At 40.6% G+C, this 19,182-nt stretch overlaps 1 protein-coding gene across 1 annotated transcript in view; it reads left to right on the top strand.

Annotated features, from left to right (window-relative positions):
• The window catches only part of LOC138968026 (gamma-aminobutyric acid type B receptor subunit 1-like), a 174,930-nt gene that overhangs the window by 79,185 nt on the left and 76,563 nt on the right, over positions 1-19,182 (top strand). The window contains exons 2-8 of the mRNA XM_070340586.1: positions 2,776-2,922; positions 7,143-7,313; positions 14,828-14,938; positions 16,079-16,144; positions 16,949-17,140; positions 18,138-18,380; positions 18,717-18,777. Of these exons, the coding sequence (XP_070196687.1) occupies positions 2,776-2,922; positions 7,143-7,313; positions 14,828-14,938; positions 16,079-16,144; positions 16,949-17,140; positions 18,138-18,380; positions 18,717-18,777 (991 nt within the window). The remainder of the gene's footprint in view (positions 1-2,775; positions 2,923-7,142; positions 7,314-14,827; positions 14,939-16,078; positions 16,145-16,948; positions 17,141-18,137; positions 18,381-18,716; positions 18,778-19,182) is intronic.

The raw sequence follows: 19,182 nt of genomic DNA, 5'->3' as shown, positions 1-19,182 counted from the left end.
GAATATTATTTAGAACCAATGGCCGTATCACCGATTAAAAAAAAAGGTACGATGATATAACAAGTGCCTGTGGTCTTTAAGACACTTGAAGTGTCTCTTTATCGTGAAGGGTGATCTGCTATTGACACGGTCATCGTCTTAAAAGGTGTAATAACGCATGTTTTGGAAAAAAAGAACGATCGAAAACGGTATTATTACCACAGAACACGGTCAACTCGCTGCAAAATATTTCTTTAACATCCTTGAAGATTCAAAAAACAAGAAAGGTAGGTTGTTGGAACGTTTGTTATTGACAAAGCAATACATTCACAAATATATCGACCCAACGGTCTTTTAAGTGCACAGACAAACAATTAATAACGACAACTTATCTGGCTGATTTTTTTCTTCCGCCTGCCACAAAGCCGCAAGCGAATGAATGATTACATGACAATATTATTAATATTTAATATTAATGATAATATTATATTATATTATATTATATTCTTGAAGAAGATTTCTCCCTGACCTTTTTTACTGGATGATCTCGTGATCCAATTCGCTCCAGACATTGTCATTGGTGCTGTTTGTTCGTCTTTTGTTTCTTGTCTGAAAAGTGCTTTTCTATTAAATGAGAAAATGTGCTCTAGGAATAGTTATTTTACTTGAATTCTACAGCAGCCGATTCCGTCGTCTAAGATGGTCTTTTCATCACAAGCTCCTTGTAGACTGCAAACACGTATCCTTTCTAATCTCTCCAACAGTGTTTTTCTTGACGTTTTGCCAGCCAGACGGAAATTTGCACTTTCTTGTATTTTTTCAAGGTAACTTTTAATTTTCAAAAGTTCCTGAAGCTTTGACGATTGGACAAGCTCTGTACAGAAGATACGGAGGGTTTTGACGAAGGAAAAGGTTACAGCGAATTGTGAAGTGAAAGGTTACATGGCGTAATATCCAAGATTACACGAATTTCAGTGGACCTGCATCGAAGGTTGACATGGAATCCATGTCCCAAGCCATGTTTTGGACGCTGAAAAATGTCACAGAGAATTCAGAGATGTTGAAAAAACACCCAAGGGTCACATGGCTTAACATCCAAGGTTACATAGAACTCAATGGAACTGCACTGACGGTTGCATTGAATCAACGCGGAAGCCATGTTTCTGAGGCTGGCATCACGTTCAGGGTTGAGAGTTCGTGAAAGAACATGTTTCTCCGTGTCCTTGCATTCATTGCCCGATGCTTCAGGTGAAGTCCAAGCTTGTTTTTTGTGTCACCTAAACTGGGCTAATGAGGAGAAAAATGCACGCGAAAGAGTGAGTGAAGAGGAGATGGAAGAAGAGGAATTTTGTGTGTGTTTGATGGTGAAGAGGTTTCTAGTTTCCTTTACACCCAACTGAGGTTATTCACTATCAGAAGTTTAACTGTGGAGAAAGTTTGGTATATAGAAACTGAATAAAGACAAAAAAGTATCGATACCTCACGGTCTCTAACTAACATCAATAACAAAATCGTTGCAACCACCACTACCGTCACAAGTAAGACCATAGACCAAATAGCCTATTTGGTCTATGGTAAGACTAACTGAAAAATGCTTGAGCAGGTTGTATGAGTATCCTTCTTAAGAAATGAGGACACGACGCACTTTATTTTTTTATCACAACTTTTTCCAATTCTTCTCCTTCCTTTTCTCCTTTTTCTAAGTCATTCTGAATTAGGTACAATCCTCTTTTCTACGCCGCCGAGACGAACAAAGTCAGATGAAAATCTCATCTCTAAAGCTGTTTGACAATCTAATCTGTTGAAAGATTGTGTTCTAATCACTGAAAGGTTGCGCAGTACAAGAGGATTTAGAATCCCAATCAGTTTATCGATCTGTTGCTCACTTTCCCGCTCTTTCCGGAAGTTTGTTCACCGGAAGCGGCCTCTTTACTTCCGGAGCTGTTGATTATGCATGTGCGGAGAAACTTTGGGCCGACCATTTACGCAACATTTTCTATTTTCGTAGAACTTCTTGTGTGGAACGTTTTTAATCAATTATTCTCGGTAGCTATTGAAAGACCTGTAAAACTGACACTTTTCTCATTATAAAGTTTAGAATAAAAAGAGTTTTAGAATAAAGTGGACTTCAACTACATCTAATGTTCCTTTTCTTCTAGCATGTCTTCTGATCTATATTAGTCAATGTTAGAATAGTACTTCTTCTTCATCGGTGACAGAAAGCACTCTCTTTGATTGTGTATTTCCTGAGTATTGAAGCACATGAACACACTTTTTTGGATATATATGAGCATCAAATCAGAAAAGGAAGCAACTTATATGTATTTCAAAACGACATTCGTTGTTCAAGGCTGTCTCGACATTGCGTGGACAGTATACTTATTTCTCACTCTGTCACTTTATTTTTAAAGGAAGAAGTATTTGTATCCGTATTATCTCCTATTCTGTCTGTCTGTCTGTCTGTCTGTCTGTCTGTCTGTCTGTCTGTCTGTCTGTCTGTCTGTCTGTCTCTCTCTCTCTCTCTCTCTCTCTCTCTGTGAGCGCGCACATGTATGTGTGTGCTTGCGTGCTCGCGCGCTTGTGTGTGTGTGTGTGTGTGTGTGTTTGCGTGTGTGTTTGCGTGTATGTGTGTGTGCGTGCGTGCGTGCGTGCGTGCGTGTGTGTGTGTGTGTGTGTGTGTGTGTGTGTGTGTGTGTGTGTGTGCGCACGCGTGCTTGTTTACTTGTGTTCTTGTGAGAAAGAATCTGAGTTCCAACAAACGAGCCTTTATCTTTGAGAATGATGTTTTGTTTTCAGTGTGACGCAGGAGTGGGAACGGATGTATTTTACGACATGATCTATCGCATGGGCAAAGGTCGTCATATCACCATGGTGATGGGCAGCGCGTGCTCTGAGGTCACCAAGACTCTTGCAGAAATTGTGCCTTACTGGAACCTCATTTTGGTGAGTAGACAAATATACCTTTGGATTTCACCTTGCGAAACTCTTGAGGGGATCGTTTTGATATTACATTCTTACAAGTCACTGAACACTAGTCCAAGTCATATTCAGCAGAAAAACCTAGAACACGTTGATGAATAAAGCCTCTTTGGTGCCGTTTAACTGTTCGTGATCCATTGAATTATTGAAAATATCTTCCTTCTTGTGTAAAGTTTTTCTTTCTGTCTATCACTGTTCTCTTTTTCTCCCGTCCTTGGATCTTCTGGCCCACCTCCTTTCTCCTCATTGTGCAGTAAAAACAACAACTATTTAAGACCTGCAAACATCTGGAGAAAATAAAGTCTTAGAATTGAGAGAGTCCTAAAATGGCGGTACATTTACAGGTCTTTGAACAAATACAACTATAAAAGGAAGATCTCAAAGGGGGGGGGGGGGGTGTCTTGAATCGGAGGTCTTAAAAAGGAGGTTTTCACACTACCATAAAAAAGTACCAGACTTGCAGACAGAAGCTTGTGCAGCTGTCAACAGATGATGACAAGGAAAAGGCGCAGGGAGCGCCATTGATCCTAAAAGCGGACTCCAAGGCTATCATTCTTACGCAGGCCTGAAAGCGCTGTCTGTCATTTCACTGCTGACTGATTTCCCCAGTCTGTCTACCGTGCAATACTCCGGTTAAACACGGGAGAAAAATGGTTTGTGGAGTGTGGAGGAGGGGGTGGAGGGAGGCAGAGGAGTGGAGCTGGAGTTTGAGTAAGGGGGAGGTCTCCTCGCTCTGGTAGTTATTTGTGTCGGTCTGATGGGTCATGAAAAGACTCAAGAATAATGACTCTTTACAGAAATTGATTACGGAGAATGTGCTTGCTCCTTTGAAAAAGTGGTGTGTATGTGTATGTGCGTGTGTGTGTCTGTGTGTGTGTCTGTGTGTGTGTGTGTGTCTGTGTGTGTGTGTGAGGGGGGTGGAGGGAGAAGAGGGGGGTCACGTCTCCGTGCTCTGGCGTTTATCTGGGTCTCTCTGATTACTCATCACAGAACTCAAGGATATAGAATGCTCCCATTTTAATGTTACAGATGGTGGCCAAGTCCTTTGGAAAAGTTAGCTTGAGATAATTTTAAAATGAAGGATACTTTGAGTCACCGTCACACAGTGATAGATCATGCCGGTTTTTGAATAATCTGCCCCAAAGATAATTTTTCGTGCGCGTTCCCATCTCCAGCAAATGTAAACCAGCACTCAGATCTGCCTGAAACTTTGGCACCAGTTGCCCCTACCATTTTTTTCTTAGCATGCAATGTCACGATTTTTTGTCCTTAAACCCTGAATTAATACGAATATTTGTTTAGGTCTTTCGGAAACGTTGCGTTATAAGACACGCTTAGTATACACGTTCACCAAAATCAACACAGATTTTGGTCAGCCTATTAGTCATAACTTCTGAAATTTCTAAAGCAAATCATTGGGAACTTGAGCAGATTGGCTCTTTGAGTGCAGGACCCACTCAAAACTGGCCGCAAAACGTGCCTTTTTTGGCCTCTGAAACGGTTGACCCCTACCGCCTTTGTCAAAAGGCTACTCAAAGACTAAAGAAGTAAGGTACATCAAACAAAATGCTTTGAACTGGAAATTGAATGGCGTTTGTAACGGTAGTCAGAAGTATTCGGTAAGTGCACATTCTGATTTTTTGCAGATTTTAAAACACGGGGCTATGGTTTTTGTCAGGTCGATTTTAGGGGTGACCTTGTTTGACAGGCTGTAACGGGATGCCTATACAAATTACCACCGATCGGACAAATGATATAAACGGTGGACATAATTACCTTTTCCAGCATATAAAGTTGAACTAAAATGGATTGCGTTTTACCGCTTTTGTTAGCGTGCGAATGTTGTTGCAATAATTGTTTGGCCAAGTTTAATTAACCTGCTCTGGATATATGATTGAGATATCTTCCTTCTTGTTTGCAAGATTTCCTTAATTTGGGCTATTATTAGTTTTGGTTGGTTTTTGAATTTAAATTTTAAGGCTTTCATCGGTTCAGATTAGGGGGTAACCTCATCAAATCGACTGTCACGTGACCCCTGTGAAGAACTGTTTTAATTCGAATGGTGTGCCAGCAAGCCAAGACAAGTGCATTTGGGGTCGTAGAAAGTTTTCATGAAATAACACGGCTTCGACTCTGGTTTTTTTTCGTCGGGGTAGGGTACAAAAAAGGATAGAATATGTTATGGGCCATTTTGACATCTGTGCTTTCACTTTTACTTGGGCTTCGGGCAGATTTCAGTGCATCGTTCTTAGCTTCTAGCCTACAAGGATGTACCTACGTAAGTCATACTTTCATCTCACCATGTGTAAAATGTCGACTAGACGGAATGTTAAACGATCCCTAAACTTTTTCGAAGTTAAATAATTTAGTCAGTGCATGCTCAAAGCATGTGTAAAAGAGTGTTTTTCTAAGTCAGATTTCCTCGCCAGACACCCGTTTTGCTGTGTCGGAGCCGACACTGAAACCAGACATTTAATTAAAATCACTATTACATTTCGGGAATGTTCCCCACAGCAAAAAAAAAAAAAAAAAAAAAAAAAAAAATCAAATCATCGACAGCCTTATTTCCCTGCGCCCTGGACACTGTTCAAGCAAGCGGGCAAAATCGATCGGAGCTCATTTCATTGGGCGCGAGTTTGATTTCCCTGAAATGTGTTTTGGGTTGCGCGCAGGATTTGATTTAATGTACCCGAGTTCTTTAATTCATTCGCTTGTTGGCTGACTTTAAGGGAAATGTTTGTTTTTGAAAGCAATTACAGGGAAAGAAGAGGTTTCCGCGTATTGGCAGTTACGAGAATTCATGTACGCCTTATGTTGTGAACGCTTTAACCTTCGCCGGACGTTGTGGCGGGTCCATATGGACCCAGAAGGGTCTTTAAATGCCGATATCTTATTAACTATTTGGAATTTTTCTATGCAATTTAAAAAATGCTTCAGGCACCCAAACTACTTTCTTTTCTTAAAATTATATTAAACTAGGTAAAAAAAAGAAAAAGAAAAAAAAAGCAACCGGTCAATTCCGGTACTTGTCCGAACCCTCCCCCCGTGTACACTACATTGGGTGTGCACGTTAAAGATCCCACGATTGACAAAAGGGTCTTTCCTGGCAAAATTGCTTAGGCACAGTTAATAATTGTCTACCTATACCCGTGTGACTTGGAATAATAGGCCGTGAAAGGTAAATATGCGCCGAAATGGCTGCAATCTACTGGCCGTATAAAATTTCATCTCACACGGCATCACTGCAGAGCACCTAGAACTGTACCCACGGAATATGCGCGATATAAGCGTCATTGATTGATTGATTGATTGATTGATTAAAAAAGATGTGGGTCCAAGCGGACCCACACCGTCTACAAAGGGGTAAACATAAGTTTTGCTTCTTTGAGAGTCATGGGTCCAAGTGTACCCACACCGTCTATAAAGGGGTAAACATAAGTTTTGCGTCTTTGAGAGTCATGGGTCCAAGTGGACCCACACCGTCTACGAAGGGGTAAACATAAGTTTTGCTTCTTTGAGAGTCATGGGTCCAAGTGGACCCACATCGTCTGTGAAGGGGTATATGCACGTTTTTGCTTCTTTGAGAATCATGGGTCTACACGGACCCACGCCGTATTCCGCGTGTAGTCAAAGGCGTAGTCTGCGAAGGTTAAGATGCCAGCTCCTATGCATGCACACTGGTTCACAACAGCCTATCATGTTCATTATGTTTAGGTTCATTCTGTTAGGCGACGCTCCCGAATAGTCATACTTGTTGAAGGGGCGTCACAAAACAACAACCAACCAATAGTTTGGCAAATAGAAAATAAACCAGTTGCACGTGGTTGTGTTGCAATCATGTCACTCATTCCTTTACTATATAGGCATGTCAATATTATTGTTAATATTATTATTCATATATTTACATAATTTATATAAAAATAAGAAAAATTGCCATGCAGTGTCGGGCGGTTACAGACATAAAATGCGTCACATTAACTAAGAAATAAGAATTGTATACTAAAAAAAAAAAAAAAAAAGACCAAAGCATATCACATTTACTAAGAATTGAGAGTTGCACGAAAAAGCAACCTAACTTCCTAAGAAGCCATTCACGGGACACACACACACAAACACGCACATATTCTTCAGAGAGAATTCAAATCCTAGAAAACTCAAAACACCTCCTGTTCGTTCTTGTGCAGATCTCGTACGCGGCCACATCTCCGGCGCTGGGAGACCGAGAGAAGTACAAGACGTTCTTCAGACTGGCTTTGGCTGACTCCGCCCTGGTGCCCGCCAGGAGGATGTTCATCAACAGCATGGGCTGGAAGACTGTCGCCGTTCTCTACGAAGACACCGAGAAGTACTCGCTGGTGCGTATTATGAAAACAAGTAATGAAAATATAAAAAGAGGACAAACTAGCTGCTTTGCTCGTACATGTACCTAAAAGAAAACTAATAACATACATTATCCTTGCAGTCGGTGGGTTCAGTTGCCATTATGTTTTTGTTTTGGTAACTTACTTGCTAGTACTCGTTTGTTATGGAAGTTTATTTGCATCTGTTAAGTGACCGAATTGTTGGGACTTTTTTACTGATTGACTCTTTACCGTTTGCACCTTTTTTTGTATCCGAGATGGGTTTTTAAAGCTAACACTTTTTGTGTTTACTTTGTTGAAGTTTATTAAAAAACACACACTTTGTTGGCGTTTTATGCAGTTTAAATACGGAAGGGTCATTCATTAATGCTGTCACATTTTGTTTTATTTTCTTAAGTCTGCATGTCAGTTGACGCGCTTTGAAAACTTATATTAAGTTTTGATGACGATACCTTAATTCCCTATTACAGCAGGTGCCCTTTCATTTCCTTGTTACATTTAGTCAAGTTTTGACTAAATGATTTAACATAGAGGGGGAATCGAGACGAGGGTCGTGGTGTATGTGTGTGTGTGTGTGTGTGTGTGTGTGTGTGTGTGTGTGTGTCTGTGTGTGTGTGTGTGTGTGTGTGTGTGTGTGTGTGTGTGTATGTGTGTGTGTGTGTGTATGTGTGTGTGTGTGTGTGTATGTGTGTGTGTGTTTGTGTATGTGTGTGTGTGTGTGTGTGTGTGTGTGTGTGTGTCTGTGCGTGTGTGTGTGTAGAGCGATTCAGAGTAAACTACTGGACCGATCTTTATGAAATTTTACATGAGAGTTCCTGGGTATGACATTCCCACACGTTTTTTTTTTCGTTTTTTTCGAGAGATGTCTTTTATGACGTCATATCCGGCTGTTTGTAAAAGTTGAGTCGGCACTGTCACACCCTCAATTTTGATTGAAATTTTGGCCAAGCAATCTTCGACGAAGGCCGGACTTCGGTATTGCATTTCAGCATGGAGGCTTACACATTAATTAATGACTTTGGTCATTACAAATCTAAAAACTGTAATTAAAATTATTTTTTTTATAAAACGATCCAAAATTACTTTTATTTTAATCTTCATCATGTTGTGATTCCAAAAACATATAAATATGTTATATTTGGATTAAAAACAAGCTCTGAAAATTAAAAATATAAAAATTATGATTAAAATAAATTTCCGAAATCGTTTTAAAAACTATTTCATCTTATTTCTTGTCGGTTCTTGATTCCAAAAACATTTAGATATGATATGTTTGGATTAAAACCACGCTCAGAAAGTTAAAACGAAGAGAGGTACAGTAAAGCGTGCTATGAAGCACAGCGCAACCGCTACCGCGCCAAACAGGCTCGTCACTTTCACTGCCTTTTGCACTAGCGGCGGACTACGTTCAGTTTCATTCTGTGAGTTCCACAGCTTGACTAAATGTAGTAATTTCGCCTTACGCGACTTGTTTTACATTTAGTCAACCTTTGACTAAATGTTTTAACATAGAGGGGGAATCGAGACGAGGGTCGTGGTGTATGTGTGTGTGTGTGTGTGTGTGTGTGTGTGTGTGTGTGTGTGTGTGTGTGTGTGTGTGTGTGTGTGTGTGTGTGTGTGTGTGTGTGTCTGTCTGTCTGTCTGTCTGTCTGCCTGTGCGTGTGTGTGTGTAGAGCGATTCTGATTAAACTACTGGACCGATCTTCATGAAATTTGACATGAGAGTTCCTTGGAATGATATTCCTGGACGTTTTTTTCTTTTTTTCGATAAATACCTTTCATGACGTCATATCCGGATTTTTGTAAAAGTTGAGGCGGCACTGTCACACCCTCATTTTTCAATCAAATTGCTTGACATTTTGGTAAAGCAATCTTCGACGAAGGCCGGACTTTGGTATTGCATTTCAGCTTGGTGGCTTCAAAACTAATGAATGAGTTTGGTCATTAAACATCGGAAACTTGTAATTAAAATTATTTTTTATTAAACGATCCAAAAATAATTTCATCTTATTCTTCATCATTTTCTGATTCCAAAAACATATACATATGTTATATTTGGATTACAAACAAGCTCTGAAAATTAAAAATATGAAAATTATGATTAAAATTAATTTTCCGTAATCGATTTAAAAACAATTTCATCTTATTCCTTGTCGGTCCCTAATTCCAAAAACATATACATATGATATGTTTGGATTAAAAACAAACTCAGTAAGCTAAAAATAATAGACATACAGAAAAGCGTGTTATCCTGCTCAGCGCGACCACTACCGCACTATTCTGCATGGCTTGTCGATTTCACTGCCTTTGCCACGAGCGTTGGACTGACGAAACTACGAGTATGTGGTCTTGGTGAAAAAACCAGTGCGTTCAGTTTCATTCTGTGAGTTCGACAGCTTGACTAAATGTTGTTATTTCGCCTTACGCGACTTGTTCCCTTTGTTATTCTAGTGGGCACATCTAACGCGATATTTCCTAGTAGGCAACAACTTTTACCGGTGCCATGAGCAAAATAACTTAACACATGATTACTCGACAGATTTCCATCGTGATCTGCTCAGATGATCGAGTCAATTACTCATTACTCAAACCCCCGGATAAAAACAAAGTCTTAAGAAACCAGGGAACTTCACGCTGGATGGTATTAGCGGGTAGCTATGTATCGATGACTTTTGATTTGCCACCAACAACACAACTGGAGACCAAATGAGTTCCTGGTTTCAGCTTTGGAGGTTGCAATAAAAAATAAACCTGATAGTTTTGGGACAATTATTTGCGCAGAAAACAAGGGCACAGACAGAAAATTAGGCAGATACACGGTCGAGTTACGCGCGAGCGCGCGGACACACATACACATGCACGCGCACACGCACACACGCACACGCACACACACACACACACACACACACACACACACACACACACACACACACACACACACACACACACACACACACACACACAGGTAAAACAACACTGTTTAAGGCTCAACGATCTTAATTGAACAGTTCTCAAAACAAGAACATAACACAAAAAGAAAATACATACGTATAGTAAGAAAATTAAAAATAAATCTACGTTTGGAGCTTACAGCGTTCAAAACACACCTAGAATCTAGTGTGCAGTTTTTTCGTTGTTTTCAGCGTCGAATTGTGTGTATAGCATCCCCTTACTGCTGCTTTAGATGGAAATGGAATAAAGTGTCGCAATGCTGTTTGCGTGCCAAGCGACAATGATTAATTCCCATGCAACTAAACGCGTGGATTATTCTTATTTTCTCCATTTGCACATTATTTAAAGGCCCCCGCAAACGTTCAAATGACACATCTTTTCTGTGAGAAATCGTATGCATGTAATAAAAGTAATCTAATACAGCAAACAATGCACGGGAAGCAACTATACTACTCGTCAAAAGAAATTTGGCGAGTGTGTTTGGTGTGTGTGTGTTCTTTGCATTTAGACCGTTTATGTTAAAAGTAATGTTACTATTAACAAGTAGATTTTCTGCCCTATCGCATTCAACAAAAAGCATGATTTTTTTCATGCCGAGGTATTTATACAGTTGCCCGGAGAAACCGAACACCTTCTGCGTGTCCGTGAAAAGAACAAGTATCATTTCATTATCCATTTTTTCCCTCAATTTGTAAACTAGGAAGATGTGTACTTATCGCATGCACATAGAAACAAGAAAACACCCACCCACCCGCGATAAAGCGAAGAATATAATTGACGTGGACTACTTACATGTTGAAGACGTTCGAGTTCAATTTGTGTGTGTGTGTATTTATGTGTGTGTGTGTGTGTGTGTGTGTGTGTGTGTGTGTGTGTGTGTGTGTGTGTGTGTTATTTTTTTTATTTTACTGAATAAACAAAGGAAACACAATGACACGTATTTTTGGTATGGCCTTGTCTTTCCTTGTCGATGATTAGATCGCGCCCCACGTTAAAACGTAAACCCACACGATTGGTCGATATTTGTTGTCAATTTCACGATCGACTACGACATGCTCCACAGCCTGCAGACATACAAGAAGACCAACATGAATTTTTCAAAGCTGACAACCAGAGAAGAAACAGAAATTGTTCTAGTTGGCTGGACAAACCCGAGCACAGTCGACAAACATAGCAAATTATCGTCACGGAAGTGAGTGGGATGGTTCCCCGACAGCACTGCGGTATAGATCGATTGACGGCCAATCTTGCGAAATGTGCGATTAACCATTGCCGTAGGCCGTTACGACGAAGACGGAAAGATGGTTCCAAACAAAAGGGAATAGCAACCACCCTGACCTGCCCGACACATGGATGCATAGACAAACTCTTTGTTACGAAAACAATTCATCTCAGATCTAGCCGGGCTTTTTTTTATTACGTTGGATAATACGAGAGCATCCCCCACATTGACACATTTAAAAAAATCAAAACCCTGACTGCATGCCGTGACCTTTGACGGGCGAACTGGCGCAGTGGTAAGACGTCGGCCTCCTAATCAGAAGGTCGTGAGTTCGAATCCCGGCCGCGGCCGCCTGGTGGGTTAAGGGTGGAGATTTTTCCGATCTCCCATGTCAACTTATGTGCAGACCTGCTAGTGCCTTACCCCCTTCGTGTGTACACGCACGCACAAGACCAAGTGCGCACGGAAAAGATCCTGTAATCCATGTCAGAGTTCGGTGGGTTATAGAAACACGAAAATACCCAGCATGCTTCCTCCTGAGTTCTGTTCACGCGCCTAACACGCGTTGTTAAAATGAGCTCCAGGAATGCGACAGAATGTGTATGAGTGCGTCTTGAGTCGCCTTGTGGTGAGACATGTGCGCGTTATAAATTCTCGTATTTATTTTAATTTTATTTATTTTACAAAATCAATTGACCAGTAAATGGCCACTGTGCACAAAGAGCACACAGGCTGTTAAATGTTGGTATGTGTCCAAGTTGGGGGACGATCTCGTCCTGTGTAACAGCCTGGCCAGATAGGGAACCGAATTGTTTTGACGAGAAGGAGTGTGTGTGCCTTTAAAGGTCCTTGTCTACATTTTTATACCGAAATCGCCATTTGACCATTAAAATGCAGAGTCTATTATCTACAAATATCAACAATACACCCCCTTTCGATCAGGAAAGACGAAGCCAGTGTAGCCGTTTGAAAATTCATTGTAGTATTCCAGCTTTGTACTCATAGTAGGATATCCTTATTTGGAAAATGCCAAGCGCAAAACTCCTCTCAAATCCCGTGCATTTCGTGCGTTTAAAAAAAAGCGTGGACAGCGCTCCAGTGTCAAACTGTTGCTGCACATGTTTGGGCGTGGCTATAAGCATAGTGACATGAATTTGATTGGTCAGTATTTTTAGGCAAAGCACATGTTCTCAGCAAACAGAAAACAAAATATTGGAAGCGTGAGTCACACTACCCAAAAATAAAATCTTTTTTTACATATATTTTTTTTCTATAACTTTTTTCCCCATAGTTCATTCATCATCTGACATAACTTTTCAGCGAAATCTAACCATAAAATTATTGAAAAAAAGCAAAAATGTAGACGACCACCTTTAAATATCACCACAGTAGTATTTTTAAGATACCTTCGACTACGTGTAGGCTCGTAAAACATCATAGACACACCCAGGACACTTCAACACATTCAAACTACAACCCACAGTCTGTTGCTACCTGTACAAAGTAAGAATGTTTTTGGTTTAAAAGAAAAAGAAGAAGTGAACATGCGTCAGTTACAACATTCATTCAGCAAAGAAATTCACACTCAGCCCAGAAAACAGACAGGCTTAAGATATTTGACACGTGACCAAGTTGAAGGACGCTGTTATCTATATATATATACGACTTGTGTCTGTGTGTGTATCTGTCTGTCTGTGTCTTCGCGATGCACGGCCAAAGTTCTCGATGGATCTGCTTCAAATTTGGTGGGCTTATTCACAGAGACCCCGGACACAACCTGATCGATGAGATATTTCAACACGTGCTCTCAGCGCGCAGCGCTGAACCGATTTTCGTTTTTCACTGCACGTTACTATTTTTAGATCTCCCTTCCTTCGTGCGCCGGCGTCAATCCATATTCCCGTTTGTACGTTACTATATTTAGAAGGTCACTGCACGTTACTATTTTTAGATCTCCCTTCCTTCGTGCGCCGGCGATGCCGGCGTACACCCGGCAAAGCCGGGTCCCCGGCGACGGCCGGGTATTCGGCTCTACTTCTTCCCGGCGAAGCGGGTAATCATCTAGTTCTACATAAAAGCTTTGCTGGTTCTATGTTGATCAAGGAGAAGTAGGATATCTTTTACTCAACAAAAGGAAAACGTCCACCTCGCTGCAGATAGCAGGCTTCAGTTGCGGTCGCATATCCACGGACTTTATGCAATGATCTATTGCAACAATGTGAAGTGTTGCTCTTGTATGACCGATTTGAATATTCAAAAGTGATTCTGAGCCATTATTTTTTTTGACGTGAAAAAGACACACACAAAAAACAACGTCGTGAACTCTCTCGCTGTCTTGTACACTTTTTTCCTTCAGAAATCTTCACACGAACGTCTCTAAAAACAGATTTTGAAAACAACCTCACCACGCTCTCCGTTTCTCATGAGGCAGGCAAATTGTTTTCCATTTACATTGAAGATGAAGTGAAAATTTTCATACAAAAACGCGTTTTTTTTCTGGTATCTGGATATTTCTACTTTTCCATCAAAATAATGAATTCCATGCTGTCGTGTATTCTAAAATTATTTGCTTCGTCACGAAACAAGATAATTTGAATGGCAAAAATTCATCGAAGGAGAAACGGTTTGGTAATTGGCAATTATTTTTATTTGATGCACTTATCATCCCACTGGAAGGCAATTATTTTATTCCAGATGTTTTCTCTGTTTCTGAATTACACACACACACACACACACGCACCCACGCACGCACCCACTCACACACACACACACACACACACACACACACACGCGTGCACACACTCACGCTCACGCTCACACACACTGACACACACACACACACATACACACACACACACGCACAAACAAACACACAAACACACACACACACGCGCACACACACACTCACACACAAATACACAACCCCGCACGCACACACACACACACACAGACACACAGACACAAACACACACACACAAGCACTCACACGCCCACACCCACACTCACTAGAACACACACACATGTGTGTGTGTGTTTGCTTATGTGTGGGTGTGTTTGCTTATGTGTGTGTGTGCGTGTGTGTGTGTTTACCTGCGTTTATGCATTGGTGTGTGTGTGTGTGTGTGTTTGTGTGTGTGTTTGTGTGTGTGTACCTGCGTTTATGCATTGGTATGTGTGTGTGTATTTGTGTTTATGCATTGGTGTGTGTGTGTGTGTGTGTGTGTGTGTGTGTGTGTGTGTGTGTGTGTGTGTGTGTGTGTGTGTGTGCACGGGCATATGCGAGTGCGGACACACTTACGCATTCAGTAATTATGTGTAATAATGTGTCTCTCAGGCGATGAACGCTATTGGGGAGGATTTTGCGGTGAACAACATCACCATAGCTGCCTCCCTCTCCTTCAAAGATGCTGTTGTGGAGATCCCGGAACAGTTACACGAACTTAAGGTAAGGTCACAAGGACATGCTTACCTTCATGCGGAAAGACAGACACACAAGCAGGCGGATTGACACACAGATAAGCGTAGAAAACTAACACAGATACGGAAACGGGTGTAGACTGGGAGATATGTAAATATGGAGATCGACAGAGAGGGACACAGACATAGTAATGCTGCGTCGCTCACAAGAAATAACGGTTTTAGGTGTGACGAAAAAAAGAACAGGGCCTGAGTACGGTGATAAATACAAGACTTATTTTACAACCATTTGAAAAATACAAACATCCTCCGTGGCTGCCCGCATAACGAAATCGTGTTTCTCGTGTTTTGAACTTGCCAGTGTTACAGCACAGAGCAGAGTCCGTCCCGCACTTTGCTTTGTGTACATCACGTGGCCACCCAAACACCCGCACAACGCAACATTTTCAAGAGAAAAACACGTTTATTTGTTTGCGTTGTCTGTATTGCACATTTCTGTTTACATTTACCACTGACACACCAAATTGTATACTTTAGTTTGCAAGTGAATCGTTATCATACAAAATAACGTCATCACGAGACGAACAGAGATCTCAGAGATTGTCTGCTTCTCAACTGTTTCGCGCAAATCGTGTAATATCTATTTTTGCAGAAACCTCCCGAAGAAATACAATCTCAGCGGCTTCCACCTGCAACATAGTCGTGCTTATTTGGAATGTGACGTCCTGTACTTCGTCAGTCACACCTATCTCGAAAACTAAGCGTCGCACAGAACCAGCGCCCTTCCATTATAGTTAAAAAAGACAAACGCAGGGGTGCTTATTTTCCGGTTTATTCCTGATTTCCGGTTTGGGGAGAAGTAAAAACTGAAAAGATTAATGCAGATTTAACTCGGAGGCATAGATAAGACTTCAAGATCAGGCTTTGACATGGAATAATCCCTCCTTAAAAAAAAATCAACAGTAAGTCTATGAATGCTTTTTGTACAAAATGGGAACTGTGTTATGAATCAATTTTAAAAAAATGAATTCATTACACAATTCCAACTGTTGATTTGTCCAAATGGCAAGATGGTCTAAGCCTAGCAGATCCGACATAACAAATTAATGGAACTTTTTGTTCGTCTGAAATATTGCGCTTTCAATGTTTATATTTCCTTTTGTCGCAGAGTCTCGACATACGGATCATACTCGCTGCCTTCTCGGTTGCTACAGCGAGGCAAGTGTTTTGTGAGGTTTGTTCTTCTTTACAACGACATTACATTTTTGTCTATATCAAACGCGTACCTTTTAAGTTTCAAGTCGTTTGGCCAATATAACATAGGACTAATCATTTTTTTGGGTTCTTTTATTCATTAGAAACTGAGAAAAAACGTTGTGTTATATACTAATGTTAGAATAACGCCACATACCAATATCTTGAGAGAAACAAATCCATACTTAAAAAAACTATTTATCAATAGAAAACACTGTCATGAAAAGTTAACATAGACGAGGAGCTCAGTCCTGTTCCTCGCAAGAGCGATTTCTGCTCGAATTATTAAAAAGTGGGATTTGGTTTATTATCCTATATGCAAAGGACAGTCCCATCAAGAATGTCAAAGAGAATGCGCCTCATGCAAGTTCTGGACACTTTAAGAGGTTAGGAGATAGATTTAATCCTCATATATTTATTATTGAAAGTGAATTTAAAATGTCTGGTTCTAAATAAGAACTGTATTTTTTTCATAGCATAAACCTGTATGGGCTCTTACGTCTGGAAAACATAAAAGCAATCTCCAGACTTGGACGAAATAGGAAATACCACCCCCTCCAAAAAACAAACAAAACAACAAAAAACAACAAAAACAACAACAAACAAACAAACACCCACCCACCCATCTCAACATCACACCTACATCATTAGTTTTTCTGTTTCAAATAATACCATACCTAACCAAACGTAACCGCTTGCTTCTTGGTGTGTATGGTTTATATAGGTGGTTTATATAGGTGTGAATAATATTATGTGTCTGTGCGTTCGTCTGTGTGTACGGCAGGCGTACCACCAGGGGCTGTACGGGCGGCGGTACGTGTGGCTGCTGATGGGCGGGTTCAAACCCGACTCGTGGTGGAAGGATGCCCGGGGCACCAACTGCAGTGCCCAGCAGCTTGCCCGGGCAGTGGAAGGTTGCTTCGCTGTGGTCTCCCTTAACACGCTGCTCGGTGGACTCAAATCTGTCGCTAATCTGGTCAGTTAATTAACACTTTCTACCCCACCTATGTTGACCAAGTTTTGTTTAGCTGAGACCAGCTGTGCTGCAGCAGGTCACTCAGAATTGTAGTAACTGTGTAGAAAACTGTGTATCAACACGCTGGAATGCAGGCGTTAGATCGACATTACAGAAAGCGACTGAAGTGACTGTGTGTACGGATATATCCGTACTAAGTCAGATAGAGCCATATGAGTGGGTACGGATATATCCGTACCTGGGAGACAATGAGTTATATGAATCCAGTTTGATGATTGATTATTAATCACGAAGTGTTGTGTCCCATTATAACATTTGTCGTTGTTGTTTTTAATGTATAATTTTCTTCAAATTCATGTAACCCTAGGGCTAGGGGTTTCTGAAATAAATCTTGCCTTGCCTTGCCTTGCCTAGTGTGGTCTAAATAATTTCTTCTTGATTCTGTCGTCCTTATCTATGTATCCATTGATCTTTCAGTCTAATAATCCTGATGGATTAGTAATTTTGCAATAGCAGACGGTTCGAAACATTAGATTTTCGCGGTATTTGCTACAGCGGAATTGAATGGAATATTTTTCGTTTGTTGTTTTCTAACCAGGAGGCTAAGGCGGTCTGTTTTTCTTTTGGTTCTTTTCTGAGCTTATGTCCGAAGGGCTTCCGTGGTTTCATCCTTGTTTTATGTATTTTATTTTTTGCAAATGCACAAAGCATACTGGCAAAGATGATATAGTTCTTTTATTTTGTGCCACTTGTGAGTTAAGACATAATTTCTTTTGGAGAAAGGTTTTTAGGCTACTTTGGTTTGCTCATGTGACGTTGTTTGCTTCAAAATGCAAAAGACGACACAAACATATTTTGCAAAGTGATATAAGCAATATATATCTGAATGTCTTTTATTTATTTTATTCGTGCGCCTTGAGTCGCCTTGTGGTGAGATATGTGCGCGTTTTAAATTCTCGTATTATTATTAATATTATATAACTTCCTTCCATCCTAGACGACGACAGAATTCAAAGAGGCATACCACGCCAGTAATGGCAGCTTGCCAATGAGTTTCTATGCCGCTACAACATACGACACAGTGTGGACGATAGCACTTACCTTGGGGGAAGCTATTTCACGGTGGCGTAAGGAGAACCGTACCGTGCCGCCTCTACATGCCTTGAACTACACAAACCTGGCTCCCGTACGAGACACCTACATAGACATCATTCAAAATTCTCACTTCGATGGAGTCTCGGTGAGTATTTTGTTTTCTCAGTGGAAATCGAGGATATAAAACACACACACACACACACACACACACACACACACACGCGCGCGCGCGCGCACGTACACACTCACACACACACACACATACACACAAACATACACACACACAACACACACACACACACGCACTCACTCACTCACTCACTCACTCACTCACACAAACAGAAGCAGCACTGTCTTTTAATTAACTAGCTGTCTGGGATTTTCAATCAATCACAGAATGTTGAATGATTATGCCCAATGAAAATATTCCTTCTTTTACAGATAAGATTGCTTCTGATTAAAAATGCATTTTTTTCTCCAGGGACCCGTGTCATTCAAAGGGTCTGATCGTGAGGGAGTGTCTGTTATCTATCAACTGCAAGGTACGCTATTTTTTTTAATGTCTTTTTAACTTTTTGTTTCGTTTAAGATACACTTGAATATGCAATTAAAAATGATCAATGCATGTGGTAAGACATATTTAAATACAAACATGCACACACACTTTTTCGAGGTAAGATTCTTGAGAAATGTTTCCTTCTCAGTCTGTCTTTTCTAAACAAATAATACACATGGGTGTACAATTTCTGAAGAAAAAAAACATACAAACAAACAAAATATCACTTTCTGGTTTGTTATAAAATACTCAAGGTCAATCAGCTAGCGTGGTGTCATAGAAAAATGACGCTGTCGGTCCGTTTCAAATGTCATATTTGGTCAAACATACATATAAAATGTATCGATCCATTTAAGTCAGAATTCTAGAATTAGCCGCATAAATCTGTAAC

The sequence above is a fragment of the Littorina saxatilis genome, linkage group LG6 (assembly GCF_037325665.1).
Source record: "Littorina saxatilis isolate snail1 linkage group LG6, US_GU_Lsax_2.0, whole genome shotgun sequence".
Lineage (NCBI taxonomy): Eukaryota > Metazoa > Mollusca > Gastropoda > Littorinimorpha > Littorinidae > Littorina > Littorina saxatilis.
This window is presented reverse-complemented; position numbering and strand designations above follow the sequence as displayed.